At 38.2% G+C, this 15833-nt stretch overlaps 1 protein-coding gene and 1 long non-coding RNA gene across 2 annotated transcripts; one reads left to right on the top strand and one right to left on the bottom strand.

Annotated features, from left to right (window-relative positions):
- Positions 1-10206: 10206 nt before the first annotated feature.
- LOC141626364 (uncharacterized) lies at positions 10207-13106 on the bottom strand. The gene is made up of 2 exons (XR_012535953.1): positions 12158-13106; positions 10207-10801 (listed from the first exon to the last, which is right to left on the bottom strand). It is a non-coding gene; the product is annotated as an uncharacterized LOC141626364 (long non-coding RNA).
- Positions 13107-13864: 758 nt separating this feature from the next.
- LOC141627771 (uncharacterized) lies at positions 13865-15258 on the top strand. The gene is made up of 2 exons (XM_074440993.1): positions 13865-13936; positions 14761-15258. Exons 1-2 carry the CDS (start codon positions 13865-13867, stop codon positions 15256-15258), a joined length of 570 nt encoding a protein of 189 aa, XP_074297094.1.
- The last annotated feature ends 575 nt before the right edge of the window (positions 15259-15833 follow it).

The following is a 15833-nucleotide window of genomic DNA, read 5'->3' as shown; positions in this document are numbered from 1 at the left end:
CACTTACTGGCTGAGAGAACGATATGCTAGCATGTAGCCTCGGGTCAATTACGTTCCGAAGCCACGCCCTTATCATAGCATTACACGATCTCCATGCTACAGCTTCAATACTTTCTTCATCGTCTAAATTGACTGGTTTTTTGACCTTTCCTTCAATGAATGCCAATTTGTTTTTGGCATCGAGTCCATTCTTAACAGCTTCCGCCCACAAATCATAATTATTTCCATCGAAAATTATTTGCGTGACATTAAGATTTGGGTTGTCAGACGGGTGAAGGTATAAAGGTGATGTTATGGGAATGGTCTTTGGACCGGATCCCTTTGATGATTTGCCGTCTTCTCCTACCATGATGAAGTCGACTTAAAGATGTTTGGATCGATTTATGCTCACGATACCATGTGAAAACTGAATGACAGTGGAATGAAGAAGGCTATGTTTTCTTATTCAGCAAAGGAGCGTACAACCCTACCTTATATACAATCCTCAACTAAATCAAATCTTCTACCTCCTATATTATATCCTACAAGATAGGCAATTATATTATACACTTAACTAAATTACATATTATACAATATATCCCAAGACTAATATCTTAGATATTATTCTTTCACGGGTAAAATTATCTTCAAATGAGCCTCGTCTTGGGTATGATGACATAATTATATCCATATTACTCATGCATCGCCATTGTATCTGGTCTAGTGTACGGTTTGCGTAATTTACCCTGTGCATTGATTAATATTATTCCCTCCATTTCAGTTTGTTATTTCCTCCATCCATTCCTCTTTATTCCATTTATCCTCTTGGTTATCCCAACTTGTTTCATTTTTTGAATTTAGTAAGGAAAAATTAGTGGACATCTAATATTACCCTCCCTTACTTTAGTTATGACTACTAACTTATTAACATGTAAAACATAAACTAAAATGAATGAATTAAACTTTCTTAAAACTTTAAATCCAAGAAAAAACAGAGCTATTACAACCACAAAATTAATTTTTCTCTCATAAAGGTAGCATACCAAGTATATATAATTACTCTCACATTGAAATCATTATTCTAAGTTAGGACCTGGCCGAAAATATAGATCGGAAATTTTAGCGAGCATGCAATTTCTAGAATCCAACCTTCTTATCAAATAAATTGACTACACGAATAAAAAGTTTGGGTTAGGGGGAAGTTTATCCATATAATAATTTCTTATCTTATTATCCTACATCAAGCAACACTATTTTTATTTGAACTATTATCGTCAACATACGCAGTATCTAATGAGATTGATTATTTATAAAATATTTTGGTAGTCTTATTATTCAGTTATAGTGTTTTTCTACATTACTTAAAACTTGTGTATCATAGAGCCTTAACATGTTATACTAATATATACCTTAGAATTCTTTCATTCCAATTATTTCTATACATTTGTTGAATATTTGTGAGTTATATTTTAATTAAAAATATAGAATTAATTGGAATTGCAGGATTATTAATTAATGCGTAACAATGAATAAAAAGTGACGCTAATCAAATTGAATTAAACAACCTAATATACAGTGGTTTCTCAATACAATGGATTTTGAAGTTCGTAAATTCACAAGCAGCAAGAATTACGAAATGAAAAGAATGCAGTAGCGAAATAAATGCCAGAGATTAGATATACCGACAGAAGTAAGGTAGTGACACGGTACGAAACCGTTGCCTTAAAAACTATTTCTCCGGTGCGACCGTGGTGGCGATCAGCGACGACCGGTAGTCCCCAAGGATTACACTACTGCTGCCTCACAAACACGCCCACTCGAGTTTGTAAGACCTGGAACGGATTTAAGCAGAACCCAGAAATCATATAGTAGAGAGGAAGATGTGGAGAACAGAAGAGAGAAAGAGTTTTGTTGTGTGTTGAACTGATGTGAGGACCTCGGTATTTATAGCTGAAGAGAGCCATAAACCGTCCCCTAAAATGCAGCAGTCAATGACTGAAAGTGGGGAGTAAACTTCTCACCCACTAATGCGGTGTTGATCGACTCATTCAACAAAGACAAACAAACTCAGCCCAAAACTCTCAAAACGCAAAAAGCCCAAGAAGGTAAAATCGGGCCTTCAGCCCGCCCCGCAGGGGCTCTACCCAAACCCAAACCCGAGCCCGAGCTCGAGCCAGGCCGGGCCGGCGCGCGCGCGCGCGTGTGTTGGACCCAAACCCACTGGCCCAACAAACACACACAAAAGCCTCCTTGGTCCACACAATTAACCAACCAATGGAAGGGACAAATATAAACCCCTCAAAGAGGAGTTTCCCCACCGATGTGGGATAGAAGCAAAACCAAAAATTGGTTTTTCACTTGTTTTCAAGTCATCACTTCCAACAATCCCCCACAGATGGCGAAGAAAAGAACTAAAAGATTTCTAGGTAAAGGAAGGGTTGGATACTTAGGTATCAATATCTTTCGATTTGAATTGATACTTTAGTGAAATGAGGAAACAACTTACTTACAGCTAGAGAATATCTTGCGATTTGAATTCCTAGCTGAGCTTCGGTCGATACCCCCCACAACACATATCATACCTTCTAATTAAGACCGTCCCGCGATTTCAGAGTGCAACGCGCTCTTTTAGAGCTTCATGCGTTACCTTGGTACTAATAGGGTGACCTCAAGACTTCTCATAGTCTTAGAATCATCACACCTACGTAGGTGGCTCAAGTGCTTCTCAGTAGCACTTGTCACACGAGCCATTAAGGACATGAGTCCAACCTGGTGTATAATTCATCAAGTGCGTCTCAAAAGCACCACCATAAAGGCTATGAATCATACTACGCCATAGGAATGAAACTTTGGACCTAGTCAATCTCAACCTTGACTTAAGGGCCTAAGCCCCATTCCCCTCGACGTATTAACGACTAATCTCTTAGTCAATCCCTTAGTAAAGGGGACAAGATTACTCTCGGACTTCACATAGTCCACAGAATCACTCCATTCTCAAGGAGTTGTTTAACTGCAGCGTGCCTTATTCGCATATGTCTCTTTTTCGAATTGTAGACACTATTCTTTGCAACGCCAATAGCAGCTTTCGAGTCACACAGAGATGGAGACCGGTGTCACCGTCCTCCCCATACTGGTACATCAGCCAATAGGTTTTTCAGCCAATCAGCTTCTTGTCCTGCCAACTCAAGAGCTATGAACTCCGACTCCATGGTAGAGCGTGCAATACAAGTCTGTTTAGAAGACTTCCACGATATCGCACCTCCACCCATGGTGAAGACATAACCACTAGTAGAACAGATCTCATCGTTACCTGCAACCCAATTTGCATCACAATATCCTTCTAACACAGCAGGAAATTTACCATAATGCAAACACAGATCAACTGTTCCTCTTAGGTATTTTAGCAAACGACGAAGAGCATTCCAATGTTCGTTACCCGGGTTATGTGTATAACGACTCAGTCTACTAACCGCATATGCAATATCTGGTCGAGTACAGTTCATAAGAAACATCACACTCCCTAGGATTTTAGCATACTCTTCCTGGGAAACACTGTCACCCAAGTTTTTACTCAAATGTATACTAGAATCATAGGGTGTTCTAGCGGGCACAACATCAAAGCAGTTAAATTTTTTCAACACTTTTTCAACATAATGAGATTGACTCAAAGAAATTCCATTGGAGTTTCGGATAACCTTAACTCCTAGGATAACATCAGCTTCTCCTAAGTCCTTCATCTCAAAGTGTGATGACAAAAATTCTTTGGTTTTAATTATCACATCTAAATTATTACCAAAAATAAGCATGTCATCCACATATAGGCATATAATAACACAATCAGATTCTATCACTTTGGAATAAACACATGAATCAGAATTGTTAATCATAAAGCCATTACTCATCAAAGTAGTGTTGAATTTCTCATACCACTGTTTAGGTGCTTGTTTCAGACCATAAAGTGACTTGTTCAGTTTACACACTTTATTCTCTTGACCCTTAATCACAAACCCTTCAGGTTGCGACATATAGATCTCTTCCTTTAGCTCACCATTCAAGAAAGCAGTTTTAACATCCATCTGATGTATAATAAGGTTATGAATAGCAAACTAAAGCGACAAGAGTTCTTATAGTCGAAATTTTGGTCACAGGAGAATAGGTATCAAAGTAATCAATGCCCTTCTTTTGTGTAAAGCCTCTAACTACAAGTCTAGCTTTGAACCTTTCTATTGTACCGTCAGGTCTCATTTTCTTTTTAAAGATCCATTTACTCGTAATGGGTTTACTACCTTTAGGTAAATCAGTCAACTCCCAAGTCTGATTAGAAACAATAGAATCAAGTTCACTTTTAATAGCATCTTTCCAAAAATTAGCATCAATGGATTTCATTGCCTCACTATAGGTTTTTGGGTCATCCTCTATTAAAAAAGTCAAACAAACTCATCACTTGCACAAACAGAGTATCCATATTAGGATAAATGTGTTGTAACATAATCACTATAATCCTTTGGACATCTAGGTCTTTTACTCCTCCTAGGTTCAACAGCATGATCAGTAGGAGTGCTACTACAACTAGCATGTGAAGACATATCAATAGATGCAACAGGTATTGAAGTAGATGAAACAACATTTTTCTGAAAAGGAAAAACATGCTCAAAAAATTCGGCATCTCTAGCCTCAGATATAGAACGGTCACTCAAAGACATAAATCTATAAGCGCAGCTATTTTGAGCATAACCTATAAAAACACAGTCATAGGTCTTAGGTCCAACGGTAGGTCTCCTAAAGTCAGGTAAACCCACTTTAGCCAAACACCCCCACACTCTAAGGTAACTTAGGTTAGGAGGATAGCCCTTCCAAATCTCGTAGGGTGTCTTGTCAATTTTCTTATGAGGTACACGGTTAAGAATGTGACAAGCGAGAAAGTATTGCTTCCCCCACATATCGTCGACAGGCCGTAACTTAAAAGCATAGCATTCATCATCTCTTTTAAAGTTCTATTTTTACGTTCAACCTACACCATTGGATTGGGGTAAGTAAGGTGGACTAGTCTCATGTATTAAACCGTTTGGTGACACAAAAGTCCGCTAAATAATCGGATTTATACTCACCACCTCTATCGACCTTACTCTTTTAATCTTCCTGTCGAGTTGATTTTCGACCTCATTTTTAAAGTTTATAAACGATTGTTCTGCTTCATCTTTAGTCTTAAGCAAATAAACTCGGGTGTACCTCGAACAGTCGTCTATAAAAGTCACATAATAATTCTTGCCACCTCTACTTGCAACATTTTTGAAGTCGGCTAGGTCGGTGTGAATTAACTCAAGAAGACTCGTATTCCTAGTTGTAACTGGTTTACTAGGTTTCTTTGTGAATTTAGCCTCAACATGCCTACCACATTTAGAGAATTCTTGACTCGACAAACTTGGAATTAAACTCATGGTTTTAAGTTTTTTAATGTAGTCGATATTCACATGACCTAATCTACCATGCCAAACATCAATAGACTCAAACGATATAAGGTAAGTAGATGCAATATTATTAAAAACAGAATCGTTGTTCAAAAGACAAAAAGACCCCCAGACAGATAACCCTTGCCCACAAATTCCCCATTGCGCGACATTACAACCTTGTCAGCCTCAAAAACAAGTTTCATGCCAGCTTTGTTTAACAAGGCACCAGACACGAGGTTTCGACGCAATGTAGGTACAAATAAAACATTATTAAGGGCAAGTGTTTTCCCCGAGGTGAGTTTGAGAAAGATCTTGCCTTTGCTCGTGATCTTTGCGGTGAAGAATTACCCATGTAGACGCATTCCCCATCGCCTATCTCCTCGAACTCAAGAAATAACCCTTATCGGCACGCAGGTGTCTGGAAGCGCCAAGATCCAAGACCCATTCAAGAAGATTACCCACCGATTAGCTTCAACAACCACAAGAAGAATGACATCATCGGTCACAAAGATTGGCTTTTCCAGTCTTCTTATCGTGCATCGGGTAGGCTTTGTGACCGGTTTCCCACAAACATAGCAAACCAAAGGACCCTTAGGCTTCGAATCTTTGAACCGGCTTGGTGTACTTCCCGGATCGATCTTCTTTCCTTTACCCTTGCCCCGACCAACCTTGGCCTTACCCTTACCCTTGAACTTTTCAAAAAGATTTGACGGACCACCGGACTCAACCAAATTAGCTTTGGAAGCAACAAGATGCATTCACAGACGGTAAACAAATAGGTTGTCTTTGAGGCGATTTGCCTCTTCGGTCCTCATATGACTGATAAGTTCCATAAGGGACATGTCTTTCTTTTTGTGTTTTAGCTGATTTCTATACTCGGACCGGGAGGGAGGGAATTTTTCCAACAAAGACATTAGCAACAAAAGGTCGTCTAATTTCATGCCCTCACTAACAATATCAAGACACAAATTTTCATAGACATGGACTGTTCCATAATAGATTTCCCATCCACCAACTTAAATTGCGACCACTTACCCACAACATATTTCTTTTTCCCAGCGTCATCGGCCCCCATATTTTTTCAAGTAAGGACTCCCAAATGACTTTAGCCGATTTATTATCGGCAAATAAATCGAACAATGGGTTAACCATGTTATTAAGTATGTGACACCTAGCGCTTTGTTGTCCTTAACAAATTTAGCAATAACCTCTTCATTGGACTTAACATCTTTAGAGGGAGGAGGGGTAGTCTCAAAGATCGACGGAACAATAGGTTTTGGCGGGTCATTAAACAAAACATAATCAATTTCCAAACGCTCAAAAAACATCAACAGTTTCGGGACCAACGCTTATAATTCTGACCATCTAATTGCTCAATTTTCGAAATATCAGGTACAATTTTCGAAATCACAGACATGGCTACTGCACTTAATTAAATAGTTTTTAAATTGAAGTTCGTAAATTCACAAGCAGCAAGAATTACGAAATGAAAAGAATGCAGTAGCGAAATAAATGCCAGAGATTAGATATACCGAATTTAAGTAAGGTAGTGACACGATGACGAAACCGTTGCCTTAAAAACTATTTCTCCGGTGCGACCGTGGTGGCGATCAGCGACGACCGGTAGTCCCCAAGGATTACACTACTGCTGCCTCACAAACACGCCCACTCGAGTTTGTAAGACCTGGAACGGATTTAAGCAGAACCCAGAAATCATATAGTAGAGAGGAAGATGTGGAGAACAGAAGAGAGAAAGAGTTTTGTTGTGTGTTGAATCGATGTGAGGACCTCGGTATTTATAGTCAAGAGAGCCATAAACGAGTCCCCTAAAATGCAAAGTAGATCAATGGACCGAAAGTGGGGAGTAAACTTCTCACCCACTAACGGTGTTGATCGACTCATTCAACAAAGACAAACAAACTCATTTCAAAACTCTCAAAACGCAAAAAGCCCAAGAAGGTAAAATCGGGCCTTCACGCCCTGCAGGGGCTCTACCCAAACCCAAACCGAGCCCGAGCTCGAGCCGGCCGGCTGTGTGTGGCGCAGCGTGTGTTGGACCCAAACCCACTGGCCCAACAAACACACACAAAAGCCTCCTTGGTCCACACAATTAACCAACCAATGGAAGGGACAAATATAAACCCCTCAAAGAGGAGTTTCCCCACCGATGTGGGATAGAAGCAAAACCAAAAATTGGTTTTTCACTTGTTTTCAAGTCATCACTTCCAACAGATTTTACATATCATTTAGTACGTTTTATTTGGCTCATATACCCCATGTGTGCGTAACCCTAAGTGGTTTTCTGACTTTCTCTGCAACTAAAATCTAACTTCTAGCCCTCTTCTTTGTAAGACAAAAAAAAAAAACATTTTGTAACAAACTAAACGATCAGTTTGTTTAGTTACATATTAACATCCTTGATCAGTTCTCAATTACTCACTAAACGATATGGTTTCATCCTTCACGGCTACCAAAATTGCATTACTACGATACTTGTAGAGCATATTCATAGCACTATTACATAGTACGGAGTAATATAGTATCGTATACATACTAAAATTTAGCAATTAAAAATCCATGTGATACTAAACTCTATTTTTAATTTACTATTTTAAAATTCCAATGGTAGTTTACTATTTTAATTATCTTTTTATTTATAAATATAATTTATTCAACAAAAATAATAAATAAATTAAATCATTTCAAGAATAAACAATAAAATCATTCTAAAAGTTCTCTTTTAAGTGTATATATATATATATATATATATATATATATATATATATATATATATATATATAAATTTGATTCGTCATAACTTAAAGTTCGGTGCTTAACTTACGAACTTAATAAAGGACTGTTAGATTAAACAAATGAAGGGTCTAGATTAAAACCCCAATAACTCCGTACTTTTTCCTTATAACCCCACCACTACTCTCAGTCTCACTGACCTCCCACACACAACTTCTTCTCTTACCTTTTGATGTCGGCACCGGAGCTCCGGCAGCCACAGACAACACCAACTCCTCCTCGCCCTCACCTTCTTCTCGCACTATTGAACCTCCCCTTGCATCCGCACAACATCACCGCCTTTGTTTATTTCAGGCATAAATTCACCGTCGCCGTTGTCAGCGACATATTTTCCGGCTGATTCTGACACGGTTAGATTCGGAATGTATACTCAAGAGCACCTGAAGTATTGTTTTTTGGAAATTTCTTGTCCTTTTTTGTAGATCTAACCATTAATAAACGAAATTCAATTAAAAAATACAGTGTGTAAGGTCGTCGTTTTCATCTCGACGATTATTCCAAACTTTGCCGGCGACGTCGTTTTCATATCTGAACTTTAAATTTGCAGATCTTATTAATATAAAAACGATGAAGAAAGGAATTCGATATTATTGATTGCGTGGTGGTTATGGGAGAAAGACGGTTGTTTACGTGGTGTTCGTCGAGGAGGATGATTATGATGGTGTTAGGTTATGTTGTCGCGGTCTGGTGGTAGTCACGGGTGAGTGGTGGTGGTGGCAGTGTCGTGGTTCTGATTATCTCACCGGCGTCGTCTATCGTTTTGGTGATGTCATTTATGTCGCCTGCTATGGTCGTGGTACTGCTGGCCTGAGTATTGGTGGTCGTCGGCGATAGCTGATAATGGTGGGTGTTTGTGGTGGTGATGGGCGACAATAAGTGGTGTTAGTTAGGGGTGGGAATGTGTTATTTGTGTCATTAGTGTGTGGCGGTGGTGATGTTAGTCATTAATTTTTGGTTGTGGTGGTGGTGGCGGCGGTATAGTGGTGGCGGCAGCAGTGGTGGTGAAGGTGGGGGCAGTGGATACACAAAATACCTCAGCGGATACACTTCGTCTTACTACCGGATACATGTGTACCTAATAGGGGTGGTGGTGACAGTGGTAGCGGCGGTGGTTGGGTCGAGTGCTGACAGAATGGGTCAAATTGGCGTATCTGGTGGCCGGAGGTGACGGTGTTTGGGTCGAGTGCTGCTTGTGTTTGGTTCGACAAAAACAAACTATTGGGTCAACAGTTTATTGGTGCTCGCTGTTAAGTTAGGATCATCACTAGAGGCGACTGTACTTGCCAGAGTATTCGTCTGAGATTAATCGGGGATGCAGCTGTTGGCGGTGATGGTGGGCTTATGGTGAGAGTTGGATACACAAATTACCACCCCGCATACATATGGTATTACTCTCGGATACACAAATCGATTTGTGTATCCGATAGTTATTAGCATGTGTATCTGGTAGTAATAGATACATGTGTTGCTGACAAGTTTAGATATTGCGATACGCCGATACTTGTCCATTCTTGATCTTGGATTTTAATGTAGACCTACAAATACTCTTGCTATGATGTAATTTATCTTGCTAAGATGTAATCTCAGATTATAGTGAGGATAGTTGTAATAGTTTTTTTGAATTTTGTACTCTGGTACTTTTAGAACAAATTGTAAACATTTAAATACACTTATTTGAATTACTAGATACATCCCTTTAACTACCAGGATCACTTATTTGAGTTCTTGGATCTGATCACATACCTTTAACTGAATCAGACACACTTCTTTTTAAGTTGTTAGATACTTGCCATTAGCTTGCTAGATACACTTATTTAAGTTACTAGATACACCTCTTTAAATAGCTAGATACACTTCTTTAAGTTGTTAGATACATCTCTTTAGCTTGCTAGATATACTCATTTAAATTACTAGATACATCCCTTTAATTTGCTAGATACACTTATTTAGGTTACTAGATACATACATTTAATTAGCTAAATACATTCCTTTAAGTTATTAGATACAACCTTTTAACTTGATAGATACACTCATTTAAGTTACTAAATAGATACTTTTCACCACAAGATAAGATTTAGCACCCACTTGCTTTCCATTGTCCTCTTCATTGGACATCAAAGTTTGACGCATCAAATCTTTATATTAGGAAAATAATTAGGAACAATAGCAAAAATCAAATACTAGCATTAACGATCAAGCTTACAAGGAGCCCTAACAAAGCTCCTGCTATTACTTCGACCTTAGTATGGCCAATTGATTCTTTCAGCACTGGAAACCGAGCTGTTTTTTTCGATTTTATACCCACATTTTTGAAGCTTGTCATGTCTTTCACATTATGACTTTTCCGCATCTTAGATTCAAGTCGAGTTGAAGTTGACTGTTCATTTCAAAATGTGCTGGGTTCTTCAAGAGTAGCTGAAGTCTCTGAGTTTGTTGAAGATTATTTTCCGGGTATAGAATTAATAAATATCATTACCTTCGTCTATTACCGACTTTGTTTGGTATTCTAGTAGCAACTTGTTCAGCGTCTTTACATGAATCTCAACTTCCCTCTTGACTCCCTGTTAAGAAGAGACCAGAATAATGACCAAATACAACCAAAATTTAATTCACTATCCAATATCAAAGCAGCCAAAGTATCATTATTCCTTGATTTAGAATATGAAGTAAAATGACCCACTAAATAACTGCTACTCGACTGCAATGCCCAAAATTTTCGTAGCCGACCCTAAACCCTTTCCCGTCTTAAATTTAGGTTACATGTCCCCTTTGTTTGATTCTATTAAGTTGTTAGATGCAATCCTTTAGCATGTTAGATCTGTTTCGTTTAAGTTGGTAGATCATACTTAGCATTAATTTAGATACACCCCTTTAGAGTCTAGATACATACCTTTAATTTCTTTAGATACACTTTAAGTGGTTAGATACATCATCTTTATTTAGATCTAGATACACCCCTTTAAGAGTCTAGTAAATTAAAGAAGTGTATCTAGCAAGTTAAAAGGTATGTATCTAGTAATTTAAAGAAATGTATCTAACAAGCTAAATATATGTATCTAATAGCTTAAAAAAATGTATCTATCGAGTTAAAGGTATATATATCTAGTAATTTAAATGAGTGTATCCACCAAGTTAAAGGTATGTAAAGACCTTAAAAAAGTGTATCTTGCAAGTTAAAAGTTATATATCTAGTAATTTCAAACGTTTGAAATTTCTGATAAAAGGTGAAAAGGTGAAAATGTAAAGAGAGGTATGATAATTTCACAGAAGAAGATGGACACAAAAGAGACAAAAAAATGCGCTGAAGTCATTCATAAGAACAAGTAATCCTCCAAAGCCATAGGATCAGTCTTTACTGCAAGGGTTAGTGTTTGTTTCCCTGGGAAAGTGAAAGCCAAGGTTTCACTTACCATCTGACTGACTTAGGGCTGTTAGCCTCCAAAACCAAACCAAGGCATTAGATAGTCTAATGGGCATAGGTATGCGGTTGAGTACCTATGTTATGATTTTTGACAACATTACTCCAGTGAACGAAGGGCTCCCGCAAATTGCGGAGTACCCTTGTGCTAGCAACACAAACATATTGTTTCTAATTGTGTCCAGCTAAGCCTGTTTAGTGAGCCATTATGGAGCTTAGTAACGACAAAAGGTTTTCATTCTACAAATTTAACAGCAATGACAATAAAGTGTCATGAGTCCCAAAATCATTTGCGATCGACAACACGAATCATCATTTAAAATCGGGATTTCATCTGGGTCATTTAAATGATTGTTTAATTAATTCTGAATAAAGATGATGCATTTGGGATCTAGACTTATACATGAATACCAGGAAAACCCAGACTCATAACAACAATTTGTAAAAGGTAGATCAAGATAAATTGCGACATTAAGCAATGATCAAAACATAAGAATACCTGGCAAGATCCATCAAAAAGAATATGTCATTAAAGCTAGCAGCACTCATGCTCAAGTACTGCCAGAACCACCTCATCTCCACCGCCTATAATGCCGACAATCAGGTGACACAACGCCAAACACCAATGTCACGCACTCATGCTCACCAGTGACACACCAAATCGACCCATCAACATTCTCGTTTCCCCTTGTCGTCAACACACTTCCCCCACTCCACCGCTACTTCTCACCATTGTGACCACCATAACGACCACATCACCTTCCCCTTCGTATGAGCTAAAACTTATCACCATAATCATCTTTGTATATCAAATTTATGGAAAGAATGATATTAAAAAAAGTGACCAAAACGAAAACTATAATAGAATCTGAGATTTAAAATGATAAGAGATATGAAGAATCGCGAGAAAATAAACAGGAACTTTCTCCAAGTCAAACCAATAACCACCAATCTTATTACCATCCCCAGGTTGATGTACAGTAACTGGTAAAAAGGAGGCAATCGAAGCAGATGCCTTCAATACAATTTGCCTGCTGAAATCAAAATCAATAGGCTTTGAAAAGGTTTCATGCAAAATCGCTTGACCAGGAGAGATCCAGGAACAAGCAGCTTTATGATCAAGATTGGAAAGTTCAACTTTCTTCAGCCGATTCTTGTGAAATGAGTCCTCCGGTGGTGTTGGAAAGGCAGGGAAATATAGAGGTCATGACTCATGGTTAACGAAAATAAGTACCAAAGAAGGGGATGCGCCGAGGCCGACACTGGTCACCAGTGGTGCGCCAGCATCGTTGAATCTCGCCGGCGGCGGCGACAGCAGGTGAGGATAGGTGATGAGAGAGGAGAGTGGAGGGAGGTAGGTGGAATACGGAATAGAAAAGGAAAACGGTTAATTTGGAGTAGCTGTTAACTTTTTGCGTGAGATACCGTGACAGAGCCTTAGTTCGTACAGTTCGCACCGTACTTTAGTTCGCACCTGACCCCACCCCTATATATATATATATATATATATATATATATATATATATATATATATATATATAGAATTCAAGATCCTGAGAAGCAAATAAGATAATGAAACAGTAACCTCTTATTAGATTAATTACGATCCAACGACTAAAATCATCAATATCTTACAAAATCTCACGCTATTTGTGTCATTTAACAAAATTACATTCTCTCTCCAACTACTCTCTATATGCCCATCATCAAACTGCTTCCTAGAATTGAAGAACAAACTTCAAAAATCTGCTGCTTCCTTCTTCAATTGAGACGCAAATCAAACTATACTTCACCATATATCAAAATTCAATGAGGTTTGTTTAATTTCTCTTAATTCTCCTTAATTTCGACTTTTTGTGTTTCGAATTTGTTAATTCGTCAACAAATTAGGGTTAACGAATTGTTTATTCGAGTTTGAACACATATAAGTGGAGTTTTGAATTGAAATTACTGTTGTAGATTGAGAAATTGGGTTGCGATGGATTATATTTGATGACTTGGTTGTGACATGTGGGCGTGGTCATTGGTGACGGTCATTGAGTAGGTTGGTTGACTAAGCCCCCTGATCGAAGGAGTAATGTTGAATGGTTGATAATTACTAGGTATGATAATGGTGTTAGCTCTGCTGACTTGGTTGGATTGTGTAGGTGTCAAAGTTAGGTTTATGTACTAAGGGTATATTGGCATTATGAGTGATTGATCATAAATGATTGTTGTCGTCAATGGTGAATGGTTGTCATTATTTGGGCATGGTATTGGTGTGACCTCTGGTAACTTGGTTACAGGTCATGTTCAATAGTTCAAGTAAGCTCTGAGACCTCTCTTTAGTTTCTATGTGGCTTAATCTCATTTTAATAATTATTCATTTCATTTTCTAATTGCTGCTGTCATACTCATACACATCACAAAATTTGCTAATTGTTGATTACTGATATGTTGAGTTAGTCAACTTTGTTGCTTGTCATCCTCTTATCTGTTTAAAAAAATACAGTATTATTAAACTGTCTTGGAAAGTTCAAAAAACTGAGCAAATGATTAAAATAAAAGCAGATCATGTTAACCACGACATTCGATTTTTTTCTATTTTTTTGGTCGAGTTGAATAAACATTGCATATTTTGTTCTTTGAATTGCGAATCTTTAGGCGCGAGGCGAGCCAATTGATGGCAATGTCGATTTATAAAACTCAGATTGTGTTTCTTCTCGCTTTGTCTATTGTTTGCATCAAACTCATTTGTTTCGGAAGATCAAGTTACTTACTTCGGTAGTATTGTTCGAGAGAGTACGTCATGATCAGGAAAATACTTATCAAACCAACCTTAATGATCTCTTGTCACAACTCAATGGAAGGTAGAAACGAAAAAAATTCTATAACTCTTCTATTGGTAGCGGAAGGAATAAAATTGAAGGTATTTTCCTCTCAGAATAACGGGGGTTACACGACACAAGTCTGCGGTGGGATGATTATGAGCCTCCTCCGATTCCAATTGAACCGGAGGAACATCTGTAAAGTCGAAATGTACTAGCCTCGGGTTTTGTGGGGAATCATTGGAGTTTGGATGGACGTGGTTATAGTGTCAAATATGGTTATGCTTACTTGCAGGGCCAACACCCTCCTGTACAGTGGCATAGAGAGGTGTGGGATAATTGGTGTATTCCTAAACACTCAATTATCAGCTCGATTATACAACATGCTGCTCTGAATACAAGGGATAAGCTGCATAGGTTGATGATCTGTGACAGTAATCTGTGCATCATTTGTGAGAATGGAATTGAGGCTCATCAGCACTTATTTACTGAATGTCAATATGTAAAGTGCATTGTGGTGCAGTTGGAGGAATGGTTGAGCATGTCTCTGACTGGTGGACATCAGAGGAGGACTAAATTGCAACATAGAGTGGGTAGAATGAGTCAAGCTGCTGTTTACTATACAATTTGGATGGAGAGAAATAGCTGCAGATTGGAGATGAAACTTAGAACACCTGATGTTATGGTGAAAGAACTCAAGGGGATGATACGGGCTAGGCTGACTTTGCTTATTCCTAGGCCTGTAGGAAGGTTAGATAGGACCTGGTTAAAGCATATGGACCTTGTTTGTTAAGACCTCATGATGTAAGCCAGGTTGTATGGAATATCCTAAGTAGTAGATTGGTTTCTCAATGCTATATGTAATGTTTGATTATTATTAATACAAAAAGCTTACATTTGACCAAAAAGACACAAGTCTGCAGTAAATGTATAACAGTTACAGCAGGCCAAATCCAGCAGAAATGTCCGAACAATGTGGAAGCGATAATCTGGCCAATTAGCTCAAATGGGAGAGCATTGTGCAATGCACAAGATGTGGGTTCGACTCCCATATTGGCCATGAAATACCAAATCTTTCTTTTACTCTTAAGAATGAAAAATAGTATAACTGGTAATCCCATTTAATTCAAGTATGCCATGTATGGTAATAGTTTTGGTATATATGCTAGTCTTTGAAATGCTTGTATTGAACTCCTGATAATTGAAAAGCTATTTCACGAGCTCGATCATTGCCATTGTTCTTTGCTCGCTTGAGTCCAATCAAGGTCAACGCGCGCCATTCTCCGAATATGATTATATCCTCCTAAATAATTGTACTGTATTGCTTGCATCATGACACATTCCTCTCATTGGATTTGCAATTTAATA

Source organism: Silene latifolia, chromosome Y (genome assembly GCF_048544455.1).
Source record: "Silene latifolia isolate original U9 population chromosome Y, ASM4854445v1, whole genome shotgun sequence".
Lineage (NCBI taxonomy): Eukaryota > Viridiplantae > Streptophyta > Magnoliopsida > Caryophyllales > Caryophyllaceae > Silene > Silene latifolia.
This window is presented reverse-complemented; position numbering and strand designations above follow the sequence as displayed.

Bases quoted from the DNA above. Each gene is read 5' to 3' on its own strand.
- LOC141627771 (XM_074440993.1), top strand. From the start codon at position 13,865: ATGATTGTTGTCGTCAATGGTGAATGGTTGTCATTATTTGGGCATGGT. The intron at 13,937-14,760 runs GTTACAGGTCAT...GCTTACTTGCAG, and splicing joins GTGTGACCTCTGGTAACTTG to GGCCAACACCCTCCTGTACA.